The sequence below is a fragment of the Aptenodytes patagonicus genome, chromosome 4, assembly GCF_965638725.1.
Source record: "Aptenodytes patagonicus chromosome 4, bAptPat1.pri.cur, whole genome shotgun sequence".
NCBI lineage: Eukaryota > Metazoa > Chordata > Aves > Sphenisciformes > Spheniscidae > Aptenodytes > Aptenodytes patagonicus.
The window spans coordinates 32641467-32667651 of NC_134952.1; the positions used below are offsets into that span (position 1 = coordinate 32641467).

Sequence of the window (26185 nt, forward strand, 5' to 3'; positions counted from 1 at the left end):
TCACCAACTTTTAGAGCTGTCATCTTCCTCTGGCTGACACACATTTGCAGACTGAATCTCAGAAAAAGGTAAATTCAATTCCCTATGACAAAATCAGGATACAGCAAAATGCACATTTCCATTTTTAATTAAGATTTCTTGTACATTCCTGTTGTTTTTATTCGTACTTTTATCTTCTATGCTTGTCTTTCCTATGCTGACCTGAGTTATTGTTACAATGCAACACTAACAAGTGTGCATCACTGCCATGTATGTATGCCTACATATGCCTACATATTACTACTTATGTAGTAATAGTTTAAACTGGATCTCTATTCTGAGTGGGACAACCAGGGGATCCGGCCTAGCCAGCACGGATTCATGAAAGGCAGGTCCTGCCTGACCAACCTGATCTCCTTCTATGACCAGGTGACCCGCCTAGCGGATGAGGGAAAGGCTGTGGATGTGGTCTACCTGGACTTCAGTAAGGCCTTTGACACCGTCTCCCACAGCATTCTCCTTGAGAAGCTGGCGGCTCACGGCTTAGACAGGTGTACTCTGTGCTGGGTCAAAAACTGGCTGGACGGCAGGGCCCAGAGAGTTGTGGTGAATGGAGTCAAATCCAGTTGGCGGCTGGTCACGAGCGGTGTTCCCCAGGGCTCAGTACTGGGGCCGGTCTTGTTTAATATCTTTATCAATGATCTGGATGAGGGGATTGAGTGCACCCTCAGTAAGTTTGCAGACGACACCAAGTTGGGCGGGAGTGTTGACCTGCTCGAGGGTAGGAAGGCTCTGCAGAGGGACCTGGACAGGCTGGATCAATGGGCCCAGACCAATTGTATGAGGTTCAACAAGGCCAAGTGCCGGGTCCTGCACTTCGGCCACAACAACCCCATGCAGCGCTACAGGCTTGGGGAAGAGTGGCTGGAAAGCTGCCCAGCAGAGAAGGACCTGGGGGTGTTGGTCGACAGCCAGCTGAACATGAGCCGGCAGTGTGCCCAGGCAGCCAAGAAGGCCAATGGCATCCTGGCCTGTATCAGAAATAGTGTGGCCAGCAGGAGTAGGGAAGTGATCGTGCCCCTGTACTCGGCACTGGTGAGGCCGCACCTCGAGTACTGTGTTCAGTTTTGGGCCCCTCACTACAAGAAGGACATAGAGGTGCTGGAGCGTGTCCAGAGAAGGGCAACGAGGCTGGTGAGGGGTCTGGAGAACAAGTCTTATGAGGAGTGGCTGAGGGAACTGGGACTGTTTAGTCTGGAGAAGAGGAGGCTGAGGGGAGACCTCATCGCTCTCTACAACTCCCTGAAAGGAGGTTGTAGCGAGGTGGGTGTCGGTCTCTTCTCCCAAGTAACTAGTGATAGGATGAGAGGAAATGGCCTCAAGTTGCGCCAGGGGAGGTTTAGACTGGATGTAAGGAAAAATGTCTTTACTGAAAGAGTGGTGAAACATTGGAAGAGGCTGCCCAGGGAAGTGGTGGAGTCCCCATCCCTGGAAGTATTTAAAAGACGAGTAGATGAGTCACTTAGGGACATGGTTTAGTGGGCATGGTGGTGTTGGGTTGACGGTTGGACTCGATGATCTTAGAGGTCTTTTCCAACCTCAATGATTCTATGATTCTATTAAAGCAGCCTCTAAAAAAACCCCCAAAACACTTTAAGAGTCTTAAAAGCTAAACTAAAAATTGGTCTGAAAAAGAATTAATCATTAAATTGTCCCCATTCAACAAAGACAGAATTGAAGTAAAGGGAGATTAAGACTTCAGAAAGACATGTGACAGGTCTGAAAACTTGGTCTCTGGTATTTTAACAGCAATAAAATAAGAAAAAGATCTAAAATGTTGGATACTATTGTTCACAACAAGCTCACATTACTTTTCAAATAAGAATCTAATGCTGACAAGTGAGCGCTCAGTTGAAAAGGATTATGCAATGTGAATAGTAGAGATGGCAGGGAAAAAATTGTAAGGAAACCATTTTAGTAAAATAGGTAGCTCTTATGATTTTTTTGGAAGCTTTCCTACTACCTCTCCCAGGTACCTTACTGGGAGGACTAAGCCAATAAGCAAGGCTCCATAGGCTTCCTGTGGAGTCAATTACAGGGTGATACAAGCAGAATCTCCTGGAAGAACCTAAGTTTCTAACTCACCATAAAAAGCATAGTTTTAGCCTTGTAAAACAGAATTTATTACAGATCGTAACGGAAGAGTGTCAGCCTTCACATCTCATGGGCAAGCATAATACTGAAGTAGCGAATATGGATGGAAAGGCCCAAATTCAACTAAGCAATTTTTTTGTTTTCTCACATTAGTATAATTATAATTGATGAAATAATGAAACAAACTTTATTGCAACAGTACAGAAAATGCAGAACCACACTTTAAAAACTCACAGCTTTTGTGTGGGCGAAAAGCGCTTCTACAAAGACCTGTGTCACCCCAGGTAACCTTCTACCCAGGTTTCTTTCTACATTTACTGCCAACCTTCTGATAATCTTTTTCTTAAATTAATTTGCATCTCATTGACACTGGCTGCTGCTGTCATGCTGACATTAGCTTTGTCCTTAAGTATCCTTTGCAAACCACACAGCATTTAATCTAGAAAACTGGATTAAAATAGCAGCAGTAATAGCGGGCATTAGGAAATAGCCCTGACTATTATACTCTTTAGTCTTGTAGGAATGACTTTGAGATAACATCAACTGTTTGAAACTGGAAAGCTTCTAAGCAGGCCACCATGAAGAATCGCAAGTAGTAAATATTAAAAGCAAAAGTCTCATAAAAGAGAGATGAGGAATTCGCACACCGAAACGTTTACTTCATTCCTTTTTCAGTGACGCATAAGCAAAATGTTTTAATGAGGCTGAAATGCAGTCTGAGATTACTTGTGAAGAGGAACTGATACAAATTCATCACATATACTCCAATTAGTTTGATCCCCCACTTAGCCCTTCCTGAAGCAGTATTCTAGGCTATACCTTTTCTTGGAAGGAATACAGCTGACATAGCAAACTTCAAATCACTGGGCACAATACATCAATTACATTTCCCAAAACCAATCATTATTTATCAATTTCTTATTTCATCGCACTGTGTGCAGTAAATTTGCCAGTACTTTATATTCTCTAATCTTATAGAATTTAATAGTACTTTTAATCAAAAATCATGGTAGCAAACTAGAAGTTTCACATTAGAAGAGAACCCCAAATGTTTCAGAATTAATACTTAATTTAGATAAGCAACCAGAACTTAAAATGCTGATCCAAAGTTTGTCTGAACTATTTTGAACTTGATTTCTAAGTCCAAGAGAGTTTATTTTTGGAAGATTTACTCCAAAGCGCTTTCTATGGACTTCTCAAAAAATTACTGTGACAACAGCGTCTCTCCAGTGACTGAGCAGTTCTAGAACCTGTTTCTTCCACAGGTTAATGAATATAACAACAATATTAAGCATTGCAAAGGAACATTCCTTTGAGATGCCTGAGAAAAGGGCTGCTTTCAGAGCAGCAAATTTGTGTTTTCTTATATCATTACAATCTGGAATATAAAACATAGGAGGTAGAAAAGTATTTCATTATTGCAATGAATGACAAATTTTCAGTAAACTGTGTTTAACTGCAAGTGTAAAGGCATGCAAATGTATATACCTTATCCAAACTAAGAAAACAATTAAACAGGTAACTAACAGTTTTGACATGTAATTTTTCATTTGTTTATGTTAATTCAATTCTTTTTCTTCTGACATTCAGATATTAAACTACTTTGTATCAAAGCAGCTCAAATACATGTGAGGAATGTTTCCTGCATTTACTTTGGATCAAATCAGAATATACTTCTTATATGTTTGTGTATATTCTGTGATAAATCGGTTTATCTTCTCACAGATTCTTTTTTTCCCCTCAGTCTTCTGGTACTATCTTGCTAAGCTAGTTTGTGGATTGAATTTTGTTTTTAAATATTAACTACAACTTCCTGAGCCTTATTAAAAAGCCTATTAATAGTAATTCTATCTTTTTGCATGGAGAATGCTTTTCAATACTCCATCTCCTCCTTTCCTTAAATGCAGGGATATTACAATCCCCTATGAATTGAGCCCAACGCTACTTGCTGTTATATATGGTGGTTTTGTTGTTTTTTTTTTCCCCTGCAGTCATGAGTCACTTTGCATTTTATTAAAATAATAGGTGGTATAACATTATCCTACAGGAGAGAGAAATGAACAGTCACAGTAGGTTCACTAGCTGTTTTCTCCCCATTTATATGGAATAATCTCTAGGCACAAAAATCTAAGATTGGGGGTGGGGTGAGAACAATGAAATATAGGGAACAAGTCAAAATTTCTTTTGTAAGCGGAGTTCATTGCTGTTTTATTTTTGTTTTAAATTTCATGGATTTTTACTCAAACTCTTTGGAGTCAAACTTCACAATGATGACTTTCTATTCCTTTACTGATTCATCATGTAAAGGAGCTGTCTTAACCTTGTTTTAAAAATTACATTTACAAAATACTCATTAATACAGGTTGCAACACCACAGCTGTGATTGTGTTCGGGAAGTGAGTGGTGAGAACTTATTGTGAAACTATACACCTCAACCCACCTTTGTATGCTGATGTTGAATGAAGTAGCTTTTTTTGTGTTGAAAAAGAATTTAAATTAATGTGTTAGAGATCTGGTGTATTTGTGCGCCTACTTAATATCCCCCAGCAGGTATTTTTCTGGCTATACTTAAGCTTGAGATGAGCATCTTGGAGAAAGCATAAAATGGGGCACACGCAAAAATTTGCAAGATCCTTTACAAGGTAATGGCCATTTGTTCCCATTTTAAAATCAGTGTATAATAATTAAATATTCTCCTTTTGTTGGTATTCTCTCAATAATCAATACTCTTCTGGTTTTGTACGATATTGTTCTCTAAAAGCTCTATTGCATTGAACATACACGCGAGCTGTTGGGATGCCCCAAGCATTACATCTTGCTCATTAGTTCCAAAGATTATTCCAATCTTTGGAAATTTAGAATGTACAATTCTCAAGTGAAGCGACTATTTTAAAATCCAAAATTTATTTAACCCAGGAAAGCATACAGGAGGGTCTAGTTGGTGTAGCCACATATAGTTAATCCATTTATGCTTCTGCTACTCTGAACCATTAATAACCATCAACTTCATGTTGTGGATAAACGGAATTGATTATCAGTCAACACAAAAACAGGAAAGCTTGATTACTGTGGGATCTTTCAATTAGACCTAACATCATTAACTTCTCACAATTAAATTCAGGCGCTTCCTATTTCCGAGCCTTAGGAAGTCTTTCTGGGAAAGCAAAGGAAAAGAGGGTGCTGCGTATCAACCATCTGAACCCTGGTGACTTGAGGGAGCAAAGAACGCTGTAACAGCTGGACCTGTTTGCAAAAAGTATCTTCAGTGTCAGTACATCCATCATGACTAAAGCAATTTACTGAAATGGAGTTAGTGCTGGTTAAAGATGCTAAACTTTAAGCCCTTAAGCCCTCAAACCTGCATTCATCTGCAGAGCAAGCACAACAGATTCGCACTGTCTCACCTCAGCTTCGGTTTGAAGACAGCAGATCTAAAGATAAGAGAGGAGGTCATGCTCTGTTGCCACAATTAAAAGCAGTTTAAAATATGTTAACGAGGAACAGGTTTTCAGAAGAATTTAGTACCAGCAAGGGCAGAACGATGTGTCCTCAAAGGTCCTAAGATCTTAACTTGTCATGGAAGTACCTGAACTTCAGCACCTTTCTATGATCCCCCAAGGTGCCACCTCAAGGTTTGGGTGCCCAAATACCTTTAGCAATTCGTCTCCATGTGCCTTTTCCCATATTCTGACCTCTATGAGCACATATTTATGTGCAACTATAATTGACACTGAGCATTAATCAGGCAGTGGTGTGTTTTAGGCCTTAACCGCACTGTTTGAACTGCTGACCTTGAGAGAAAAGGTTTTATATACCATTCCCAATCCCTTAAGTCTTCCTGTCACTGCAAAGCAAATACTTTACTTTTATGGATGGATTCAGTTTCAAGTCTGTTGTTTTTCTAATGTTTGTTAAAATTACAAAAGTAGCTTTCAGGGAAAGTTTGTAAACATAGGCACATTTTTCATTACAGATTATTACCAACACAGACATGCTTTTGTAAAACAGTGTATGATTAGAGATAAGTGATAAAATCCTGCACACAGGAACATTGTCTGTAGAAGTGTTCTGTGAACTTAGAGATAAATAATACCAGAAGCAACAGCAGATAATTTGTTTTGCCTTTTGCCAAACATTTTACAGTTGTTGGTAAGAACTTCTTTAACCCAAAGTGGTACAAGGTCACTCCTTCAGATCTATGATGTTAATTTGGTTAATTTTTTTGTTTTAATCTTGAACTGTTTTCTACAGATGGGTAAGTTTAGCATTTCTGGTACTGCTAGTCAGGTTTCTGTTTCTTAATTGTAACTCAAAGCCATACTTACTGAAAGATCAGTTGAACAATTACCATGTTAACTGTGATTGCATGAACTACCAAAGGAAGAATGGCTTTGAGGGCTTCTGAAGCCTTTTGCAAAAGTTACATACAGCTTCCAACCGTATTGGTTGAGTGTTAATATTAACAAAGGGTTTACACAAGGAAGCAATGGCCAGCAGCTTAGGATGCTGTGTTGGCATACAGTACTTTAGATATGTGAATTTATGCTTTAGTGAAACAGCTACTGAGGCACTACAGCCGATAGAAAAAAAAAACCCACAAAATTAATAGAAACCAGGTTTAAAAAAATAAACAAAAGAAGCTGGATGATGTCAAATGAAAAAAGGCAGAGAAACAAGTAAACAATTACAAATTGGTTATTAGCAAGAATAAGCAGCATAGCTGGGAAAACCAGACTTTAAGATGAATTCTGTAGTGCTACAGCCAGCACATCTCCTCCCATGAAAGCCAATGGGTGTTTTATTGCCAGGGAATCTGTCCATTAAAGTTTGGTAATGATACTCTTCCTTACTCTGTGTAGACAGTGAAACTCTCTGGTTGCTTTAAAATTACAAAACATTGTTTCAAACTCAGCAATACTTCTTTTTGCAAGAACATAAGCTCATGGGGCTGAGCTGAAAACCAAAGAACTACTGCAAAATGTTTCCACTCCTTTTTTCCCTTTGAAAGTTTTGTTGCACTTTTTCCCTGTTCTCTTTTTTCAATAAGGCTTCCAAACCTCTAGACACAATCAGTTTTCTAAGAGGGCTAATGATACCTGATAGCAGCAGAAAACCAAAAATAAAACCAAACTCGTAGAAGATGGTTATTCATTTAGCCTTGAACAACATATGTAAAGTATATAAAATTTTATATATATATAAAATATAAAGTGAATATAAGACACCTTCCAAATTCACAGTGCAGCCATTTTCAGACCTTAAAAACAGCTCATGAAACTTGGCTGCTGTATAGACACATTATTCTCAAAAACATTTGAAGAAAAATCTGACAAGTTATTGAAACAAGGCTGAAAAATACATTTTATCTTCAATCACTTAGTCATGGAATCATCTTCATAAGAAATTTGGGGAAAACATTAGAAAAAATCTCTGCAGTTTATGAGCATCCTACCTTTCTTTTGCGCAGTTTCACTTGACTGTCTGAATATTCTTGTGTGGTCAAATGATCCCTTACATGTAAACACTGAATGTCTTCTGCTGAACTGACATTTGAAAGGCATTTGTTTTCAGGGGCCACTTGAGGTTCTGTGAAACCACTTTCATCCAGACCATTCTCCACTGCCGGGATGAGAGAGCTAGGAGAAGATTGCATAAGGCAGTCGCTGGATTCCACTGTTGAACATAGTTGTCTGTCACTGCTGGTGCATGATTCAGAAGAAATCCCACTCTCTACCACATTACACTCAGACTTTCCAAGCCCATCTTTAAAAGCATCAGATTTCCGGCGCTGTTGTGCAATTACAGCGGTATGAAGCAGCTGCTTCCCAGGCATAATAATTTCTTTCACATTTGGAAAATTAGAAAGATTTTCTTTCTCTACATCTACTACTTCATATAAGCCTTCATAATTACAAAGCTCCAGGCTTTGGCCAATACTGCCACAAATGTTGTCTTCTTCCATCTCCTCTTTAGGAACTGTGTCACAGCCGGGTTCCTTACTTATATCTCCAATTATTCCAGATGCTTCAGTTGCCTTGTTACTCTCTGTTATTGGTACCATCTGTGTTAAGGAGCCTGCTCCATTTAAATTCTTCTCTTCGTCTTTTGGTTCCCTTCCTACAGCAGTGATGTGGTAATTTACACTATCCAGGTTGAATGCTGAATAGTCATCATCGTCATCAGACACATGGACTAGAGTTTCTGTGCTGGCCTCCAGAAAATGTTCCTCATCCTCATGGTTATCATTTTCATCCACCTCCTTTGAAACATTTCCCAGCTGCTTTGCAGGGAAGCCAATCAGCTCTCCACTATAACAGCACTCTGGAAACGAAGCACATTTTTCTTTCCGGTCCACGCTCAAAACCTCATCTTTTTCCATACTTGTCTGCAAGTTATCAGCTACAAGTCCGTGACGACATGCTGTATTATACTCCACAGACTCCAAAGCCAATCCCATCCACTGGGTCACATGCTCTTCCCAGCTTTTCTTTCTGGTTGCTAGAGACATGTCATAACAGTTCAGCAGCAGGCTGCAATGTACCTTCCATGGAGGACCAGAGGAGATGTCATGGCTGCTGTGCACTGCTCCAAAGGGAGAGAGGGTTTCATCATTTTAACATCTGCAAGAAATAAAAAAAATACCGGGTTACTGAATCAACTCCAAATAAAAAAAAAGAAAGGGAAAGAACAGTTTAAACAAAAGTGTAAAAGCAAGATAAGACTGCGGGACCAGGAGGACAGGAATTTAGAAGACTGTTTTGTTTAAAGTTTTAGTACTTTTCATACAAAACTTGACAGCACCCATAATTCAGTATAACTTTTTTTCTGATTACTCTCCAATATCAAGTAAACAAAAATGGTATAAACAGGCACATGGACAGGCAAGTAGCTCTGGAGCCAAATTTTGACAATAAGTCTCTCTTCACTACGTCTGTCATAGGATATTAATTTCCATAGGTATAAATGGCATTATGTCTCATGATTGCTTTGCACACAAAGTTATTTTGTATTTCATTATCATCCAGAGATACCCGTGGAGTGCAAAATTTTGGCTGTTTCCCAAAGAGGTAGAGCAGAACTTGAGGGTTATTCTGAATTTACCAAAGTTATAAACCACTCGTCTTATAAGTAGCTTTGGCCCATTCAGTGGCTCTCATTTTTATTATTATTATTTCACTCTCTTCAGGACAAGTTGTAATTACAAGTGTGACATGAAGCTGCATGGGAAATCAGCTTTTGTGTGGTAATAAAAAATACAACCCTAGGAAAACTGATTTAAGGTTTTGGCATATTCCTTACCTTAAATACATTATAAAACCTGAGAAAAAAACTTTGGTAAATGTATTCGGGCTCTACTATTGTAAGGAAGGGAGGAAACCCTTATTTAGGATGGGGCTTTCCAGAAGGCTAGCTTGTGAGCCGATGTGGTCAGCCCTAACTGTGCCTCTCACCTGGACTGTCGGGCTCTGCCACAGCCCACTGTCCCCGCTCAATTATCTAGGTGGGTATTTTTCACTGACTGCTGTATCGGGCCTTCGGAATGATGGCATTTGAGATACATTAATCTTGTGACTTTGCATGTACGAATTAGCACAAAGAAAATACCTCATATTAATTTATGCATTATGAAACAAAATTAACAAGTTCTTTGTCAAATAACAAAACAAAACTTCTGGCCCGTAAAACATTAGAGGTTCAAGGAGCAGATGCCTCTACTTTTCACTCCCTACATAAGAACTGTCAGCACTTAGCATGGATCTGCTTATTGATTTCAGCAATAAAGAAGATTAAGTACTGAGTTTGTTCTGGGTCATTTCAGTCCACTAAGGCAAATTCTGATTGCCCACCAGGCCACAAAGCTGCCTTGACAAATCACATGCCTGAAGGTATAAAAGTATTCATCTTGAAAGAAATGCAGAATTATGCCTGTGCAACTGAACCTCTGTAAATTATATCTTGACAAACTGACTTTCAGGATAGAGTTGTACATGCTCCTAGATCTTTAACCTTCTTTGGCGATGGCAAGCTTCATTTCACATTCACATTTTCCACCTCTGTGGAGACTGTGCTTAAAAAGAAAATATATTCATAGGGTAAGAGAATTCCATGCACAAGTCATTAGCGTGTGGGAGGCTGAGGAAAACGGAAAATAACACACAAAGCCAGGCCAAAAAAAATTATCTGTTTTCAGAGGCAAAATTCGGTAGTAAGAAATTAATACAATTTTAAGATTCTCTTTTCTTTCCTGGTTGAATATGAGAGCAAGCTTAAATAATAAAATGTAAAGTCAAATTATTGTATAAATTTCCAGTGCATTTACATTCTTATTCTGACTTAATTTCATATTTTTATTCTCCGATTATTTCTAAGTGTCTGTGGCCCAAAATTACCACAGGGTGCAAATCAATAATGATGATACTTTTAACTTCGCTGCACCTTTTCCTGATGGACCCTAAAACTCTTCAGAAGCAATTAAATTAGTTTTACAACACTACTGTGTTTTGTTTTGACCTCTGAAAAGGGGCAGGTTTACTAAAAGGGGCTCTATGATTTCTGCTGCCCTCCATTAGCACTGCTTGGAGTTGCACCTGGGTGCAACTCCTTTGTAGCTTCCCTCTCTCTTCCCCTACTAGAACAGTAGCTCCATCTACTTTACAGAAAATTAAACACGGTTGCTACGGCCATATATAGGGGAGTTTCTGACAAAAATCAAGACAAGGCACCAGTAATATTAAGTGTAAAAAGCTAAAAATTGCAACTTCCTGATGACGTACATGCATCCATCCATCTACCTAAGATTTAGGCTGCTTTTAATGTGCAGAAGGCAGGCATTCAAATAGTTAATGGGTGTGTGTTAATCTTGCTGCTGCTAAATGGAGTTACACGTGTGCAGAAAGAGGAGAACAGATCCCTTACTGTTTTTCATTTTTTGGATGTGGAGAGTTATATTTCATGGGGGATGAAAAACAAATAAATTTTACTTTAGGAACCCTTCTGTTTTACTTGCACTATCACTAGTTTTGGCTGCCTCATAGACTGCAGAAAAAATGATTAAACAGGAAAATATCAAATACTTTGCTTGAAATGCAAGACAAATAAATATATGACAAGGGCACTTTCATTGTTCTCTAAAATATGAGCTTACGTTAGCACTGAGTATGAAAAATTTACCTTACATACACCCCCTCTCCAGGCAGCTTCAGCTAGCAATCCCTGAAATCCCCTCATTCCCATGGCACATGGAGGAGCCCATAGTTTGGTGGAAGCTTACTTTTCTTCAGCTGTGCCTCCACTCCTCAGAGTCTGCATTATCTGCCACAATTCAGCTTAGAAATTATTTTCCTGCTATAAATGCTTGACAGTTATGGGCCAACAAGGAACTTTTTTCTCTCTTCTACCTCTGTATTCAGAATAACTTATTTCCTTTCCACTCACACGCAGGCACATAAGCTGTGCTTTGGAGGATTCACTACTCCAGACCTCTGAATGAGATTCATAACTGTGCTCCTTTTTCTGCCAAAGTGCACTGCCACTTTGCAGAAGAAAGGACTCCTGCCTCGATCACTGCTTTTCTGCTATTGCTGCTCACTTTTTTCTTGACATGCAGCATCTTTTGCCCTCTGAGAAATGCCCTTCTCAAGTCCTTTTGTACTGTTCACCAAGGGAAGAAGCATCGCTCTTTCTCCATTTCCATCACTATCATCCCACAACTAGAAACCTTTATATCTGATTTTTCCAGATTTTTAGGACAGGCAGATGAACTCTTAGCAGTCTGTTGAAATGTTTTCTAGAGTGAAAAGACCTTTTCTTCAGGTCAAAGCATCTGCCAGTATCATACAGTCCACTCAGCTGCTCCCATAATTCAGACTCATATTTGGTTTTACTTTTCAATAGTAGTAAGTTTGGTACTGCTTAATACCATTAACTTTCTGGAGAATAAGGTTTGAAACAAAATATGAATGATAAAGACTTCTCCTGGACAAAAATTTTTGATCCTGGGTGTGACTTAAGGAATATTGGCAATATTGACTCAGTAGGCAATTCTTGACCAAAGGAAATAGAAGTGAGCAGTGGGCGATCACGCTGGAGCAGAATCCCCTTCAAGCACTCTCTGTGATGCTTCACGGTGTTTACAAAACAAGTTGTCATTTTAGATGGATTTTGTAATAATTTACTGCCTGTCTCCTTTCACTGTAAAATAGAATGGAAATGAAAAATAGGGCTTGTTTATTTTTGGAAGTTTTGTATCAAGTCTCACAGAATTGATAGTTACTTTGCAGCAGATAAAGCAGAGTGATGTGTAAGATGAACTGGTAGGCTCTCCTATAATTAGATTGTCTAACATTTTTGTTCAAGGAGGATTCCTGTGACCTTTTTCTGAGAAGCTCAAATTAAACTGTTTCTAGCAGGCTTTCGAAATTCAGACAGAGAAGCGTCCTTTCTTTATCTCATGAAATTCCATTCAGGTTTGGCTGTGCTGCGCATTTTTCAAGATGCATTTTACCTTCTCTTGCTTCCCTCCTCAAGGAAATGTGACGGCATACAAGAAGTATCTTTAAACAAAACAGACCCAATACCTATGACTGACACCCTGTGAAAGTTGCACAAGCTGCAGCAGGAAGACCTAGGAGTTGGAGCTAGAGTGAGAATGGAAAGGGGAGGAAGGAGACTTGCTTGATTGTCTGTATCTGTGCTACCCAGACCTGTCAGAGACCCAGCTCCCCTTCTGGGGCACAGCATGGGACACGGAAACCTCCCAGTTACAAGAGTGAGGTGTCTGGGGCACACAACTAGGGCTCTCTGGTCTTCCACTTCCTTCCTCAACCTCCTAGGACACAGGAGCAGAACCCACCCTGGTTTTCCCAGGGTGGAACAAAGGGGTAAGGAGAGAAACATAGAGCCATTCAGCAGCAGCAGCCACACCATGAGATGGAGCAGTGCACCCCACATTGCCATTAGGATGAGATGGCTATGGCAAAAGCAGGCACAAATAAGACACCGCCATGCAGGAGGACACGTCGGTGGCATCACTGGCTGGCCAAGGCAAGGACAGCCACTGACCCAGGTCTGACATCCCTGCTGGCCCCACCAGATCCACCATACTGACAATTCATTACATCACGCATGACCTCCTCCACGTTGCAATAAATAGAAAGGCTTTGCAAGGGAGAAAGTTGCAAAGAACACGGGAGAGTTTACTAAGTATAAGTGGCAGGAGAGTTTCAGAGAGTGCAGCCCAGGCAGTCCAGCCCCTACCGTCCTGCCAGGGGAATTCAGTTTTTGCTAATGCTTTACATGGGATGCAAATCTTTTCTGCAAAAAAATAAGGCAAAGCATTAGCTTATGAACTTACACAGAGATGAAAGACTGTTTCATTACATTTTTTACATAGCATGCATACGTAAGCAATGGAGATCAAGCAGAAATATTTATTTTGTTATCATTATTTTATCTTCATTGGTCTGTGACCTCAGTCAGCAAACTTTGTTTAAGGAAGTCTGAGTGAACAGGGTCTGTTTCCTATAAACTCATCTCACATCTTCCTGGTCTGGCTTACATTCAGCTCTTTCAGTAACTCCATACCAAGCTCTGAGACAGAATGTTGTTTACAAATAATTTGAGATAAACCATAAGCCTCTAGGTCTTTGCTCTACTAGTTGTTTTAAAATATCTCCTGTTTTAGAATTTACAATCCTTCCTTCTCTTATTTCCTGGACATATACCACCCTTTGGATTTTACTGACGTGGAGGCTCACCTTGTCTGCAGTTTCTATATAAACAGCCTTTGTAGTGCATAGGTACAGACCATTCTAAACCCTGATGTCCTAGAATAGAAATATAAGGATTATTTGTTGTAGGGTATTAATCTGGTGAATACCAGATGCATTTTCCCTAATTCCTTTCATCTATAAAAGATAAACATGTAGGATCAAATATTAAAAACTGCTTGAACTGATAACTATTTTGAAAATATTTACAACTTTATTCTGAAAATCAGAAAAGACATAGTACTTTTAAGACAAATATATCTTCAGAATGAAATCATAAAACAGTTGAAATATTTCATATAAATTTTAATGGTAAGGTTTGCATGTGTATGCATGTGATGCACTTATAAATATGAACACAGGCCAGTAATATAGCTGTTGATGGTTCTTGTACAGATAAACACAAACATAGCCCAATAGTGTCTTTTCACACGGTAGTTGTCCTTTTCTTTGAGGATATCTCTTACTGTTTGTTTTCAGCCATGAGTTGGTGGACAGAAATAGAAGCACAGTCTTTGTGTAACAGTGAAAGGTGGTAAGTAATTAATACTTGACTGAAATCCACAGCCCAAGTCCCATTGGCTCCAACAGAAGAGTTGGGGCTTCTGGGAAAGTATCCGATGCATATCTGATATTCCCATTTTTCAAGAAAAACTAAGGAAGTCCTGTTAAAACTGACTCAGGTACATTTTATATATGGTTCTGCTTTAAAAATTATTTTTAATGGACTCAAATCAATGCGATACATATAACTATAGAGACAGTACAGCTTACTAGACACTGCTCACCTAAAATTTTTCTCTTCTGCTTCATTCTGCAGGCCTTTCAAGACAAAAAGTATTAAAAGTCAAGTGAATGACAAAAAATAAAAATCCTAACCCCTCTCTTTCCTTCCGATTTGTTTGTTGATGGATTTTTATTCTGAGAAAATATTACTAGTAGCAATGTTGGATACATAACATTTAGGATCATAGCTTGTCTCTTAACAGAATTTGCTGTCACCTGTGAGATAATTAATACAAATTTTTTCTAAAAGTTTGACTCAGCTATAACTATCCGAAGGGAAATTTTTCAGTGACTTAATACTCTGGTCATACAAAGCCAGACAGATAGGGAGAGTTTCTGAATGTTTTTATAATACAGTCTTAGGTGGATAAGAACTGAAGGATACATCACATTATTTAGGATTACTAAAAGCCATAGGCTAAATTTTTGGTGATACTCTAATACAACAAGTGCCAATAACAAAAGTTTTCTAAAAGAAGGAGAATGAATAACAGCTATGGAAAAAATACAGCCATTTTATTTTACAGAAAATTATGTTTCTTTTTTTTAATTGAAATACTTCTATGCAACATGAGAATATGACATTCTACCATATGAACCATAATAAAAAGTGCTTTCGGGAATTATCCTTGGTCCTCATTTTCTGCTAAAATACTTTAAAATAATAGGCAATATTAAAAAAACCCTTATGAAACACTCTCAAACCCTGGTATTGGAATGCTATTGCATTGTGCCTTCAGTACGCACCAGAAAGATGCACTGCATTGGACAGTGTGGCTTTGGTATCAGTGTTTATTACAGAGGTATGAACTAAACACAACATACAAACATTCCTACCAGCACATACCCTGTAATATAGGATTTTAAAAATAGACTGTTGCAATGCACCACCAATTCCTAGCCAGCTGTAGATCAAACAAAAAAAAAACCGGCAACAGATAAGAACCCTTAGATAAGTCTGAGTAACTGACTTGTGTTAAAACGTCAGTTAGAAGAGGTTTCAGGACAAGAAAATAAAGTGGTCAGTAACCAACTGGTAGAATTGAATAACAATACTCGAATGAGAAATTACTGAACTTGTAACTCTGAAAGGTATCCAAAGTTACTCTCTCTGTACATGGGAACAAAAGGGGACAATTATGGTGCCTGCAAGGCAGAGGGGGGGAATCTAGGGAGCTGCAAGAGGGGTGTCCTTCCAAGCTAATGGCAAATGCCTTTGAAGTCAGTGATGGATTTCACTTGAGGAGGGAAATGCACGGAGCCAGAAGGGATCCTGACCAGGGCTTGGAGTAGGGGTATGGGAAGTACAGCCTTTCTAGGGTAAGAGAGAGACTCTTTTTCCAATCTTTTTCTCTCTGATCATGAAAGGGAAGAGGAAGCAGAAGGATTTTTGGCCCACGAATCCCCATCTCCTTACTAAGCCTCATGGGTGGTATCTCCACACAATGAGAAGGCTGGAGGAACAGAGGGAATTGTCCTGCACACTCAGCCTTGGCGTGCTGTGCACAACGGTGGGATGCACCAAAACCTGGTTTCAAAATCAAATCAAATAAAGAACACTTGGTCCTGAACTGTATACTTGCATGTCTGATCTCCATGTGCAGTAAATTGGCTGAAAATCTGAAGAATGGAAATTAAAAAAAAAAGGAAAACAAAAACCAAAAGTGAGACTATATATATATTTTTTTTTAATAAAGAGGGAGATTATTAATAGATTGCAAAAACAGCTATTAGAACCTGTGCTTTTTAGGTTATTCAGAAGGAGAAAAGCAGTGAAATGACAAAATTTGTTAGTGATATAGAGGGACCCAATTGCAGTAGAGAGCTAGGAGATAAATACGTATGAAATTCCCTGTCAATAAATATAACAGTATGCAGTTATAAAAAGAAATATTCTAACTATAAATGCATAATAAAAGCCTCTATGATATCTATTACTAATCAGGAAAAATACTCAAAAGTAAGAATCACTGTGGCTGGTAATCTGGAACTGAATTTCAGTCTCAGTAAAAATTAGAAAGTATGTAGCACAGTAGGCAAAAGAGAGCATACAGTGGCGTAATAATGTTTTCTAAGTTCTAATTATGCTATGAACTGAAATCTGTATGCAGTTATGGTCATTTCATCTCAGAAAGAGAAATGGAGCAGGAAAAGGTATAACAAAAAACAATAAAGAGAATGAAAAGTATGGTATAGCTTCTGTCTGAGGAGCCATGAAATAGGCTAAGATTTCCTGCCTGGGAAAGAGGATTTAGAGCCATATAAAAATCAACAGTATCATAAAGAAGGAGAACATTTATTCATTGTGCCTCACACTACAGGAACTTGCAGAGGACCAAAATAGAAATAGAAAGCAGAAATATTAAAACAGAAATAAGATTTTTTTTCTTATGCATGTAAAGAAATAGAAGTTATAATGTACAGTAAATATAAATTATACACTGAAAAAAGTTCATGATTTCTGATAGAAGAAAAACCACACAAGACATTAATCAAGCCATGTACCTGAAGTCATTTTTGTGACTTGATAAGGATTTCCTCTTTCCTGTGGGGATCAGTTTCATTATCCCTTTAGCAAGCTATTTTCTTTTCTCCTTTATAGATTCTGACATATGTCAGATATGCTCATTATAGTTTACTGTCAGTGAAAACATGTAATACTGTTAAGGTTGTTAACATCCTTTCTTTAAAAGACATTTAACATGTTACAAAAATTGTGATACTGTCCAGTAGTATTATAAGATCTCAAAACACTATATGCCCCAAACTATAAAGTTAAGTTGGCAAGTTGTTTGTTCAGAGACATCCAAAGTCTTGCTTGTTTTGTGAAAATATTATTGGCTCCTAAGATATGAGCCCAGACTTTGTCAATATGCCTTAATTTATTGTTAGAAAACATAAACCAGCATGGAGTTGCCTTACTTTCTATTCCTCCTCAAAAAGTAGCGGCATTACCAGTGCTCATCATCATACAAAGAAGAGCTTTTACTTGTAGCCAACGTGATTACAGTGGGTTTTAGCTTGGTTGCATTTGTATTTGGTTCATTTCCAGATCAGCTGAGCCTCTTCCTCAAGGATGAGAAAGGGGAAATGACAGGATCCAAACTGATCCACAGTTATCTAGGCTTACTTAAGATCTATATTATTTACACCCAATTTAATTATCAAATAAAAAAAAATTTAAAAGACAATTTAAAATACCCAACTTTATATTTTTGTACTATTTGGCATTGATGAATAGTCAATAAAACAGAGAAATACTATTTTTTCAAGTGCTTATAGTATAATTATACTACTTTACTGTAATTTTGTTAATGGAATTTTAATATATTAATGATTGGCATTAAATTCTTATCAGCTGTTATGATAATCCATCACCTTCACCACAGCATCATTCCAGAGTGACAACAGCCATTGAATTTATAACTGTCCACTAGAAAGAGAAGATGTTTTAAGCCAAAAAGCATTTCTAACATAGATTTTTTAAGAAGAAAATCAGAGCCCTGATTCTGATCCGTGAGTCTGCTGGTCTTCAAAATTTAGTAGTCTGAAAGATATTATACCATCTTGATTTCAACATAATATAAATTGCTTATTTCTTTGGAATGAAGAAAAGTAATCTAAGGTGTAAAGGTTTGGACTCTTCTTTTTGCACGGGTTTTTCTTTCCCTAATGGATTTTTTTTTCCTTTTCCAAAATGGAGGTCTTCTGTACAGAAATTTCACCGCCCTTCCCATCCTCCCCCAAAATCGTTTCTGCTCTCCACCCCCAGAGAATAGAAAAAATAACATGGTTGACAGATTCCTTACACCTCCTTTCCCCCTCTCCCTTAACTAGAAGTGTCTTTAAAAGAAGGCATGAAACAAGAAAAGACCATCCCATAGGACATGGCAACCCAGAAAACTGTGGCTATTACTTTTGGTCCTGAATTAGGACAATTTTTTCCCAAACCTCATTTGTTTTTCAGGATGGAAGAAATTCCATTTTCCAGCCAACTCTAGTGAAAAACTAATTTTCTAGCTACAGGAGATCCTTTTGAAAACAATATAAATTAACCAGATTGTATTCCTGATACCTTTTAGATTTAAGGTTCTAGTATAGTGTTTCCATTTAAAGAAAAGTTGCTGGTCCTCATTATAGCCATGAGCTATGAAATCTGAGGCACTATGGACAATGACTTTTGGCAACCAGTCCACTTACTGAATAGTAGGGGGCATGTTTTCATTCCTGGTGTAGACAGGACTAAAAAGTCTTTTTGACATTATTATGCATATACTTTTTACACAAAGAGTTGAAAATTATTTTGTCCCATCGATAAAGAAAAATACTTTATCATCAAGAGTCTAGAGAGAATAATTACTGAGATGGCTGTGCTTTTCAGTGGGAATGAACCATTAACAGTATCATTTAGAACCCCATTTTAATGCCCCTGTAAAAAAAGTACTGAGAGCAAACTGAGCAAGTATTTCTGGAATGTAACTGAAGATGTAAAAAGCAAAAATTAATCAAAATGGCTGCTGTACCAGATATTTTTTTGAAACTAGAGAGAGAAATAACATCTAATGCACACTGAGTGTTTTGTAAATGCACTGGAGGGCCTAATTAAGTCCACTTCCTTGAAGGAACGGAATGCAAAAATTTAATTTGTTTTCCAGGTTGGTGAAATTGGGGGGAAAAATGTCTGCATCAGAACAAACCCTTGCAATTGACCATTTTTCATTACAATATTCTTATTTCAGAATTCAGGAAGCTTGTCTTTCAAAGGATTTGTGTACAGTGTGTTTGTATCTCACCTCTTTATCCCCTTTCTCTCTGCCTCTATAATAGTCATAATGTGAATATGACTGTTATAGTCATAGCCAACAGACCTTCTCCTCAGTAATTTCCAGAGATACCTCAATTCCAAACTCGTCAGCTGGTCTCCCGATTTTATGATGATACTTTCCTATTCAGCATCTGTAGCCTGCCTGGAAAGACATACCCAACCATGGAAGTTACTGTTTTTGAGTACATGCATACAGGAAAAAGAAAACAGGTGACTCGAACTCATGAAAATATCTTTCCTTGATTTGAAAACTAATTCAGGTCTATTTTCTTTACCAGCTACCAATTCTCACACGACACACAAAATCTTTTTAAAAATCTTTAGCTATATATCCAATTAAGCTGACAGTGACTCAAGGTTTGGAAGCTGCCAGGAAGGCACTGACATCTCCTGCACAGGTATTTAGCAGAACTAAAATGTAGATTTGTCTCTGCACAAGGAATCTTCGAAGTCCAGCTTCTGCTGTGGATGGTACAACTCCTTGAGACCATTCTTTCAGCAAAAACTTATTTTAGTACATTATTATTGAGACCTGCCACCTCTCTGTGATAAAACAACATTATCCAAAGGTAAACAATGCAAACAAAATGAAAATGGTTATCTACCATTTAGCTGTGGACAAAAAAGTGTGTAATGAAACTAACAGTATAACTTCCAGTGCGTTGAGCCTCTCAGGGCTGCTCAGAAGTGGGGGGTTAAATGTTCCAGACTGAACCAGTGAATCCAAAGCAAGTCTTCCTCGCCCATTACATGTCTGTGTCTTGCAGGAGAAAATTCATGAGGAGAAGAAAACAGCTTAATATTTTGTGACGGTCTTAGCAAAGATGCTAATAATGCAAAATTAAGGTTGTTGGGTGCTCTTTAATAAGTTGCAGTTATACAGCTGTAACAGCGTAACCCCAGCTGCTTTGGCTAGGCAAATTTCTCACTGGTTCATCTTGCCTCTTCCCTTTTCTCTTAGCTCCCTTAGCAGAACAACGCTTTGCAACAATCCTCCATACCACTCTAGATTTTCCTCACTTCTTAGTCTAATGAAATTTTCTTTTTGAATCTCACCACTGACTCCCCCTTATCCAAAGCGAAATTTTGGATCATGACACAAACTTTCCTCAGAACTTACAGTGATGTTCAAGTTAGAACATTTATTTATTCTAGCATTAAAGAGTATTTGTCACGGTTGAGATCTAGTGCAGCAGACTGTATGAAACTCTCACCGATAAGACACGGTACCTACCCTGGAATGCCTAGAGCTAATAAAGAGTGAGCTAGAAGGTGGAAGAACCACTAGAGATTCAGAGGTAACAGAAGTTGTTCATAAACTTTCCTAAAGTTCAAGGGCATTTAATCTAAACCTACTGGATTTTGACACAAGGTATAAAAAAAAGCTAACAGGAAATATCACGAATCAGAGGAAGAAAAAGATCCTAGAGGGAAGTGAAGGCTAGAAGTAAAAAGTACATTGTATGAGTTAAATTGGTTTTAATGTAGATACATACAGCCTAAGGCAAACCTCTGTATTTGTGTTCAGTGGTTGATGTACAATATGCCACAGATAAAACTCCAGGCGTTTTTAATTTCAACATAAGTGATTTTCCTCATTCAAGAGAAACAAGCAATTATGGTAATAGTGGATTTGAAATTCTCTACCAACAGACTGTTCTTAAAATAAGTATTTTCTAAAAGCATCAACAAATATCAATGGTGAAATATGGGCTGCAGTCAGCAGCCCAAAAACATATTCAGATTCAAATTCAATATTGGTAATTATTTCCATAAAAATAATATTCACAATCTTAATATACATAGGATTTGCATGTGAAAATTCTATATAAATTTGGTTTGAGGTATAATTTTTTTATACATATACACACATACATATGTGTACATGTATAGATACATATATACACACACACACATATATATAAAAATACACCTGTGTATACAGGTAAGCTTAAAGTCCTTACTAAGTATTCATACTGATCACCATCTTTGGAGATATTTAAAACTCAAGTGAACAAGTCCCTGAGCAACCTGCTCTAGTCGGCCCTGCTTTGAGTGAGGGGTTGGACCAGAGACCTCCAAAGGCTCTTTCCTATTAGGAAGGAAATCAAGATCTAGCCTTTCCGGATATACTATTTCAGTTGCTGTTACCCCGTGTTACTCCATTTTTGGAGTAATATAAAAACCAACATAAAAAACATCTTTTAATTTTTCCTCCAGACAAAGAGCAGAAAATGGAACCAGATGATTAAAAGAAAAAAGGAGAATACTGTAAAATATATCTCCTTTCTGAGAAAAGGGAAAACTGTTCATAAGTTCTCTTCCTCCTTCTGCTACTGCCCTCCTCAGGAAAGATTTATATCAAAGAAGATACATTTCAGCAATAAAATTCATGTTAAGAACAACAGAAAAATATAATATAAAATTCAGCTTAACACTTCTGACAATTAAAAAAATAAAAATGAATTAACTTTTGAGACTTATGAAAAAGCCAAAATGGGCATCCTTCTATCGTTCCACCATCTAAAGAATAATTTAAAAATTGATTTTAAGCTCAGCAATTTAAAAAAATTACTATAAATCTTGCCTATTCAAAAACTGCCTACCCAAGCTGTTATCTTTACTTTTAATCTCCTTTTGGGAGGGAATACATTTTGCTTTGTGTTACAGAGGTCTTCATGAATTAGGCCCAAATATACAAACTTTGTTCAAGTGCTCTGATTATGGAATTTAACATGGAGGTCAACAGGTACAAGGTTCAAAAGAAAATAAATTTGCAGGCACATAAATTTATGGTGAAGGAAAGCTATTTGAATAATTCCTCTTACATGAATGTAACCACTTGCATTAATTTTTCTCAAGGCTGCAGACATTAATTCATGTGCTTAATTTTTCAAAGGAGTCATCTGATATAACTACTTGGGCTATTTTCTTGTTTCAAATTAAGAACATTAACACTTCTGAAGGAACAGAGCAAGGTCAAAAACTTTAGATGTTCATTTTCCATGTTTGTTATTGCTATATATCTATAAAATAATTTTCAGGTTTTTTTTAGACAGTAAACTTTCTGTGAATTCTTTTTCTTGAACAACAGTATCTTAAAAAACAAAACCAGGATAGCATAACAGAGAAGTTAGATTAAGAAGAACCAGGAGTTGAACAGTCATTTGTCTTGAGGACTCTTAAATAAACCTTCTAAATCAAAAAGGTGGGCAGCTATCTGTGTTACATTTTCTTATAGTCCATAAGAAACTTCGGAGTTAAATGCGGAAATACTTTCTGGGTTCTATTCTGTTGTCTACCCTATAGTTCAACTGTCTCAGGTGTCAAGTATTTTCATCTGCAAGTGAGGTCAGATGAGGTCATTATATCGTTTAAAACCCAGAAGACGGTGCTGCAGAAGAAGGCGCCCCTTGATATGGATAATTATTTTTATTATTTGGTATTTTCTCTTCTGTTTAACGAGAGTACTTGCTAATACTAAGTACATACACGCATACGTGCAAGAGCAAGTATGGGAATACAGTGCAGTAAAAGCCACTAACGCTAAATCCCTTGAGACATCAAAGTTTCAGTACAAATTTCATGGGAGTGACACAGAGATTCAGCTGTTCAGATTCCTCTCAACCTCTCAGTCCCACAACCTATCTACTACAGCTCTCCCAGCTCAGAGCACTGAACTGGAGAAGGTTTGTCCATAAGCAAATGAGTGATTGTGACTTTAAAATTCACTCCAGGATATACCCAGGAAAATTTCCTGCCTACCAGCTGTTCCCTGTCCCCTTCAGACCCATGCCCTTCACAATCCAGAGCCACTTCTGACCACCATGAACAACTTTCTTCCACCCGAATGGCAATAAAGTTTACAACTCTCAATCTATTGCAGAGGAGATATTTGACCCCATTCTGAAGTATTTACTGGTCCTTCACGTCCTTTCACGCCACAAAGTCATTTCATTACTCACCAATCATTTTGAAAAAACACAGTTAAAAACTTCTTGAAATATGTGAAAGGATGACTCCTGTTTAGTTACCAGTCTGGCCAACAACTATATGGAGCCTTGATGATGCACATAAGAAAGAAAGGATCTCTCATATTGCTTATAAGCAGCAACTGTCCTTTTAGATTATCAGGAAGACAAAGGATACTATATAGATTGCCATGAAAAATGCTTCTGATGTCCATAACAATTTAATAATTAAATCACGCCTTTACGTAAAAGAGCAGCAGCTCCATTCACACATCAGTTAAAGTTAATACCCTGAATTTCCCCCTAAACGCCTTAACAGCAGATTCTTGTTATTTATAATAGTTACACATTTACTAGGTTAAGAAAAAGATTGAGTAAATTCATACACCTTCACCAAAAATTACAGTCAGCTGACATTTACTGAATCTTGCTTTCCTTCTTCTACATGGTAGCACAGCACACCCCAAACTGCGTATCTAATCATAGGTTACTAAAAATAACCTAATTTAGCTAATGCCAAGAAATAAACCTTGGAATGTCAGATTTAGAGTTTAAGACTGCATTGTCAGTTATACCACAAATTTCATCTAGGACTGAGAAAAGGCTAGAGACCAAGCCGAGCAGACGTATAACTGGATATATCTACCTAAAACACTCCTCATCATCATTACTGCTGGAGGTGAGGGGAGGGAAGGGAAGGTGGGGGGAGAGAAAAAACATAGCCCTAAATGCCCTCCCTGTTGGCAAATGAGGTGAAAAAAGAAATCATTCACACGTCTAGCTTTCCTATTTAATGTCCATTAAAAAATATGCAAGCAAGACCATGCAGCTCTATTTATATATGATTGCAAATAAACAAAGTTCAGCATATCAAGAATATTTTTAAAAGATGAAGAAAAATGCACAAGATTTTTTTATAGATCTGGCACATTTTGATAAACAGAATTGGCACAGGCTACAACTAAATGTACATTTTTAATGATTATCTTTTTTTTTTACCTCCAGTTTTAGCGCTGAGATCCTGAACGCAGAAAGCTCCAGTGCTGGATACTGCTTGTTTCTTTGCTGATTTTTCTTTTCTTTCCTTTCTTTTTTTTATTTTTTTGATAGTTTAAAGTACAGAAAGATTCCAAGACAGCCTTACCTAGACGAAGAGAATCTGGAGTTCGGACATGACCTCCCTAAAATCTTTGGTCAATAAAAGAAAAAAAAAAAAAAAAAAGAAGGAGCAAACAAACAAACAAAAGAGCCCGGTCCCAGTTAGCTCCTGCTAGCATAAAAGTTCAGATTTCGCTACTGAGATCATTGCTCTATTCTAAGCAGTTTTGCTCAATGTGTGATTCTAACAAAAACACCCTCTGCAGCTGGAGGGAGCCTTAACTAAGCACGAGCTTGTCAAGCTTTTCCCAGTGACTTCTGTCTACTAAATTCAGACTGATGTTTTGTGAAAGGGGCCTCAACAACCAGGCCCAGATTGCCTGAAAAGTATTTCCTGCCTTTGAGAGAGAGGGAGAGGGAGAGAGAGACAGGGAGCGAGCCTGCCTGCCTGCGCCAGGGAGAGGAGAGCGCACAGAGAGGGGGGGGAAGAAAAAGACGACAAGACCGAGCATTTCAAGACATTCAGCTTAATACACTGCTGGGCTGTTTCTGTCAAACGGGAAGATCTGCCCTACAGTTACATAATGTAAAATTGTTTTCAAACCCCTCCCTCCTGTTTTTTTTTCCTTTGAAACAATATTTTATACATCTCTAATGTTCGTGCAAAGATAACAGTTATCCAGAACAACAGGAGAACATCTCCGAAATGCCTGATCTTTGGCACCAGGTAGTGAGAAACAGGCAGAGAACAACATAGTCTAAACTCAATTAACACATCACATTTACAAAGGGTGTAGTGCTATTCTGACAAGCAAATACACACCGCTAGATAGATACCGTTTACACGCGTATGCGAAAATTGTGTTCCTACTCAAGAGAATAAGCTGGATCTGAGAAAATGAACACTACAGTTTAAACACAGTCATATTGCAGGCAGCGGTATATGTTGCTTTACCTCTTCTGAGAATCCTCCAGAGTCACACAAATCCAGCTCTGCAAAAGCAAAAGGACAGACTCCATCTTGATCATATTAGTATTTTGCTGACATAAAACACTTGTAACTACTTCGTTCCAGTTTGACAGGGTGCCTGAATCACGTCTCCAGAGTAACCCACAGCATCTACATCCTTTGCTCTATACAAATTTAGTGAATATCATCTGTTTATCTTTTCTGCTTTCTTCTGCCTCCTCTGAATGACTTCCTCTTAGCTGTTCCAGCCTGAGAACTTGGATTACCATTTGGTTTTGATTAAAACCAGACGGACAGCTCTGTAGAATTTTGAGGGTAAGCTAATGGAAATGACTAGTATGGCTTTAATTAGTGTATCAATTAATAATAAATGTTAGCTATTCATATAACATATTCTACTAATAAACACACACAAAAAACATCTTTGGTCATTGGTCTCATACTTAGGAGAAATAATTTACTCAATTTTTATTTCATTTAATTCAGCGTGAATCATAATGGTAATGACCATGTATGATTTCCAGACTACAGGGTGAAGCCAACTCTTTTTTTCCTTTTCTTTAAAGAAAGAAAGAAGCATTGTTGTTAGGTTTAATCGTCTTCCCAGGTGGGTCGGTCATAGATAATTTACCTT

The 26185-nt window shown here is 37.9% G+C and overlaps 1 protein-coding gene across 2 annotated transcripts in view; it reads right to left on the reverse strand.

The window, feature by feature from the left end:
* Positions 1–24702, reverse strand: part of DLC1 (DLC1 Rho GTPase activating protein) — a 247831-nt gene extending 223129 nt beyond the window's left edge. For both annotated transcript variants that reach the window (XM_076336305.1, XM_076336306.1), the window contains exons 1-2: positions 24483–24702; positions 7586–8753 (exon numbers count right to left, since the gene is read on the reverse strand). In XM_076336305.1, coding sequence (XP_076192420.1) covers positions 7586–8641 — 1056 coding nt within the window. In that variant the 5' untranslated portion in view covers positions 8642–8753; positions 24483–24702. The remainder of the gene's footprint in view (positions 1–7585; positions 8754–24482) is intronic.
* Positions 24703–26185: the final 1483 nt, after the last annotated feature.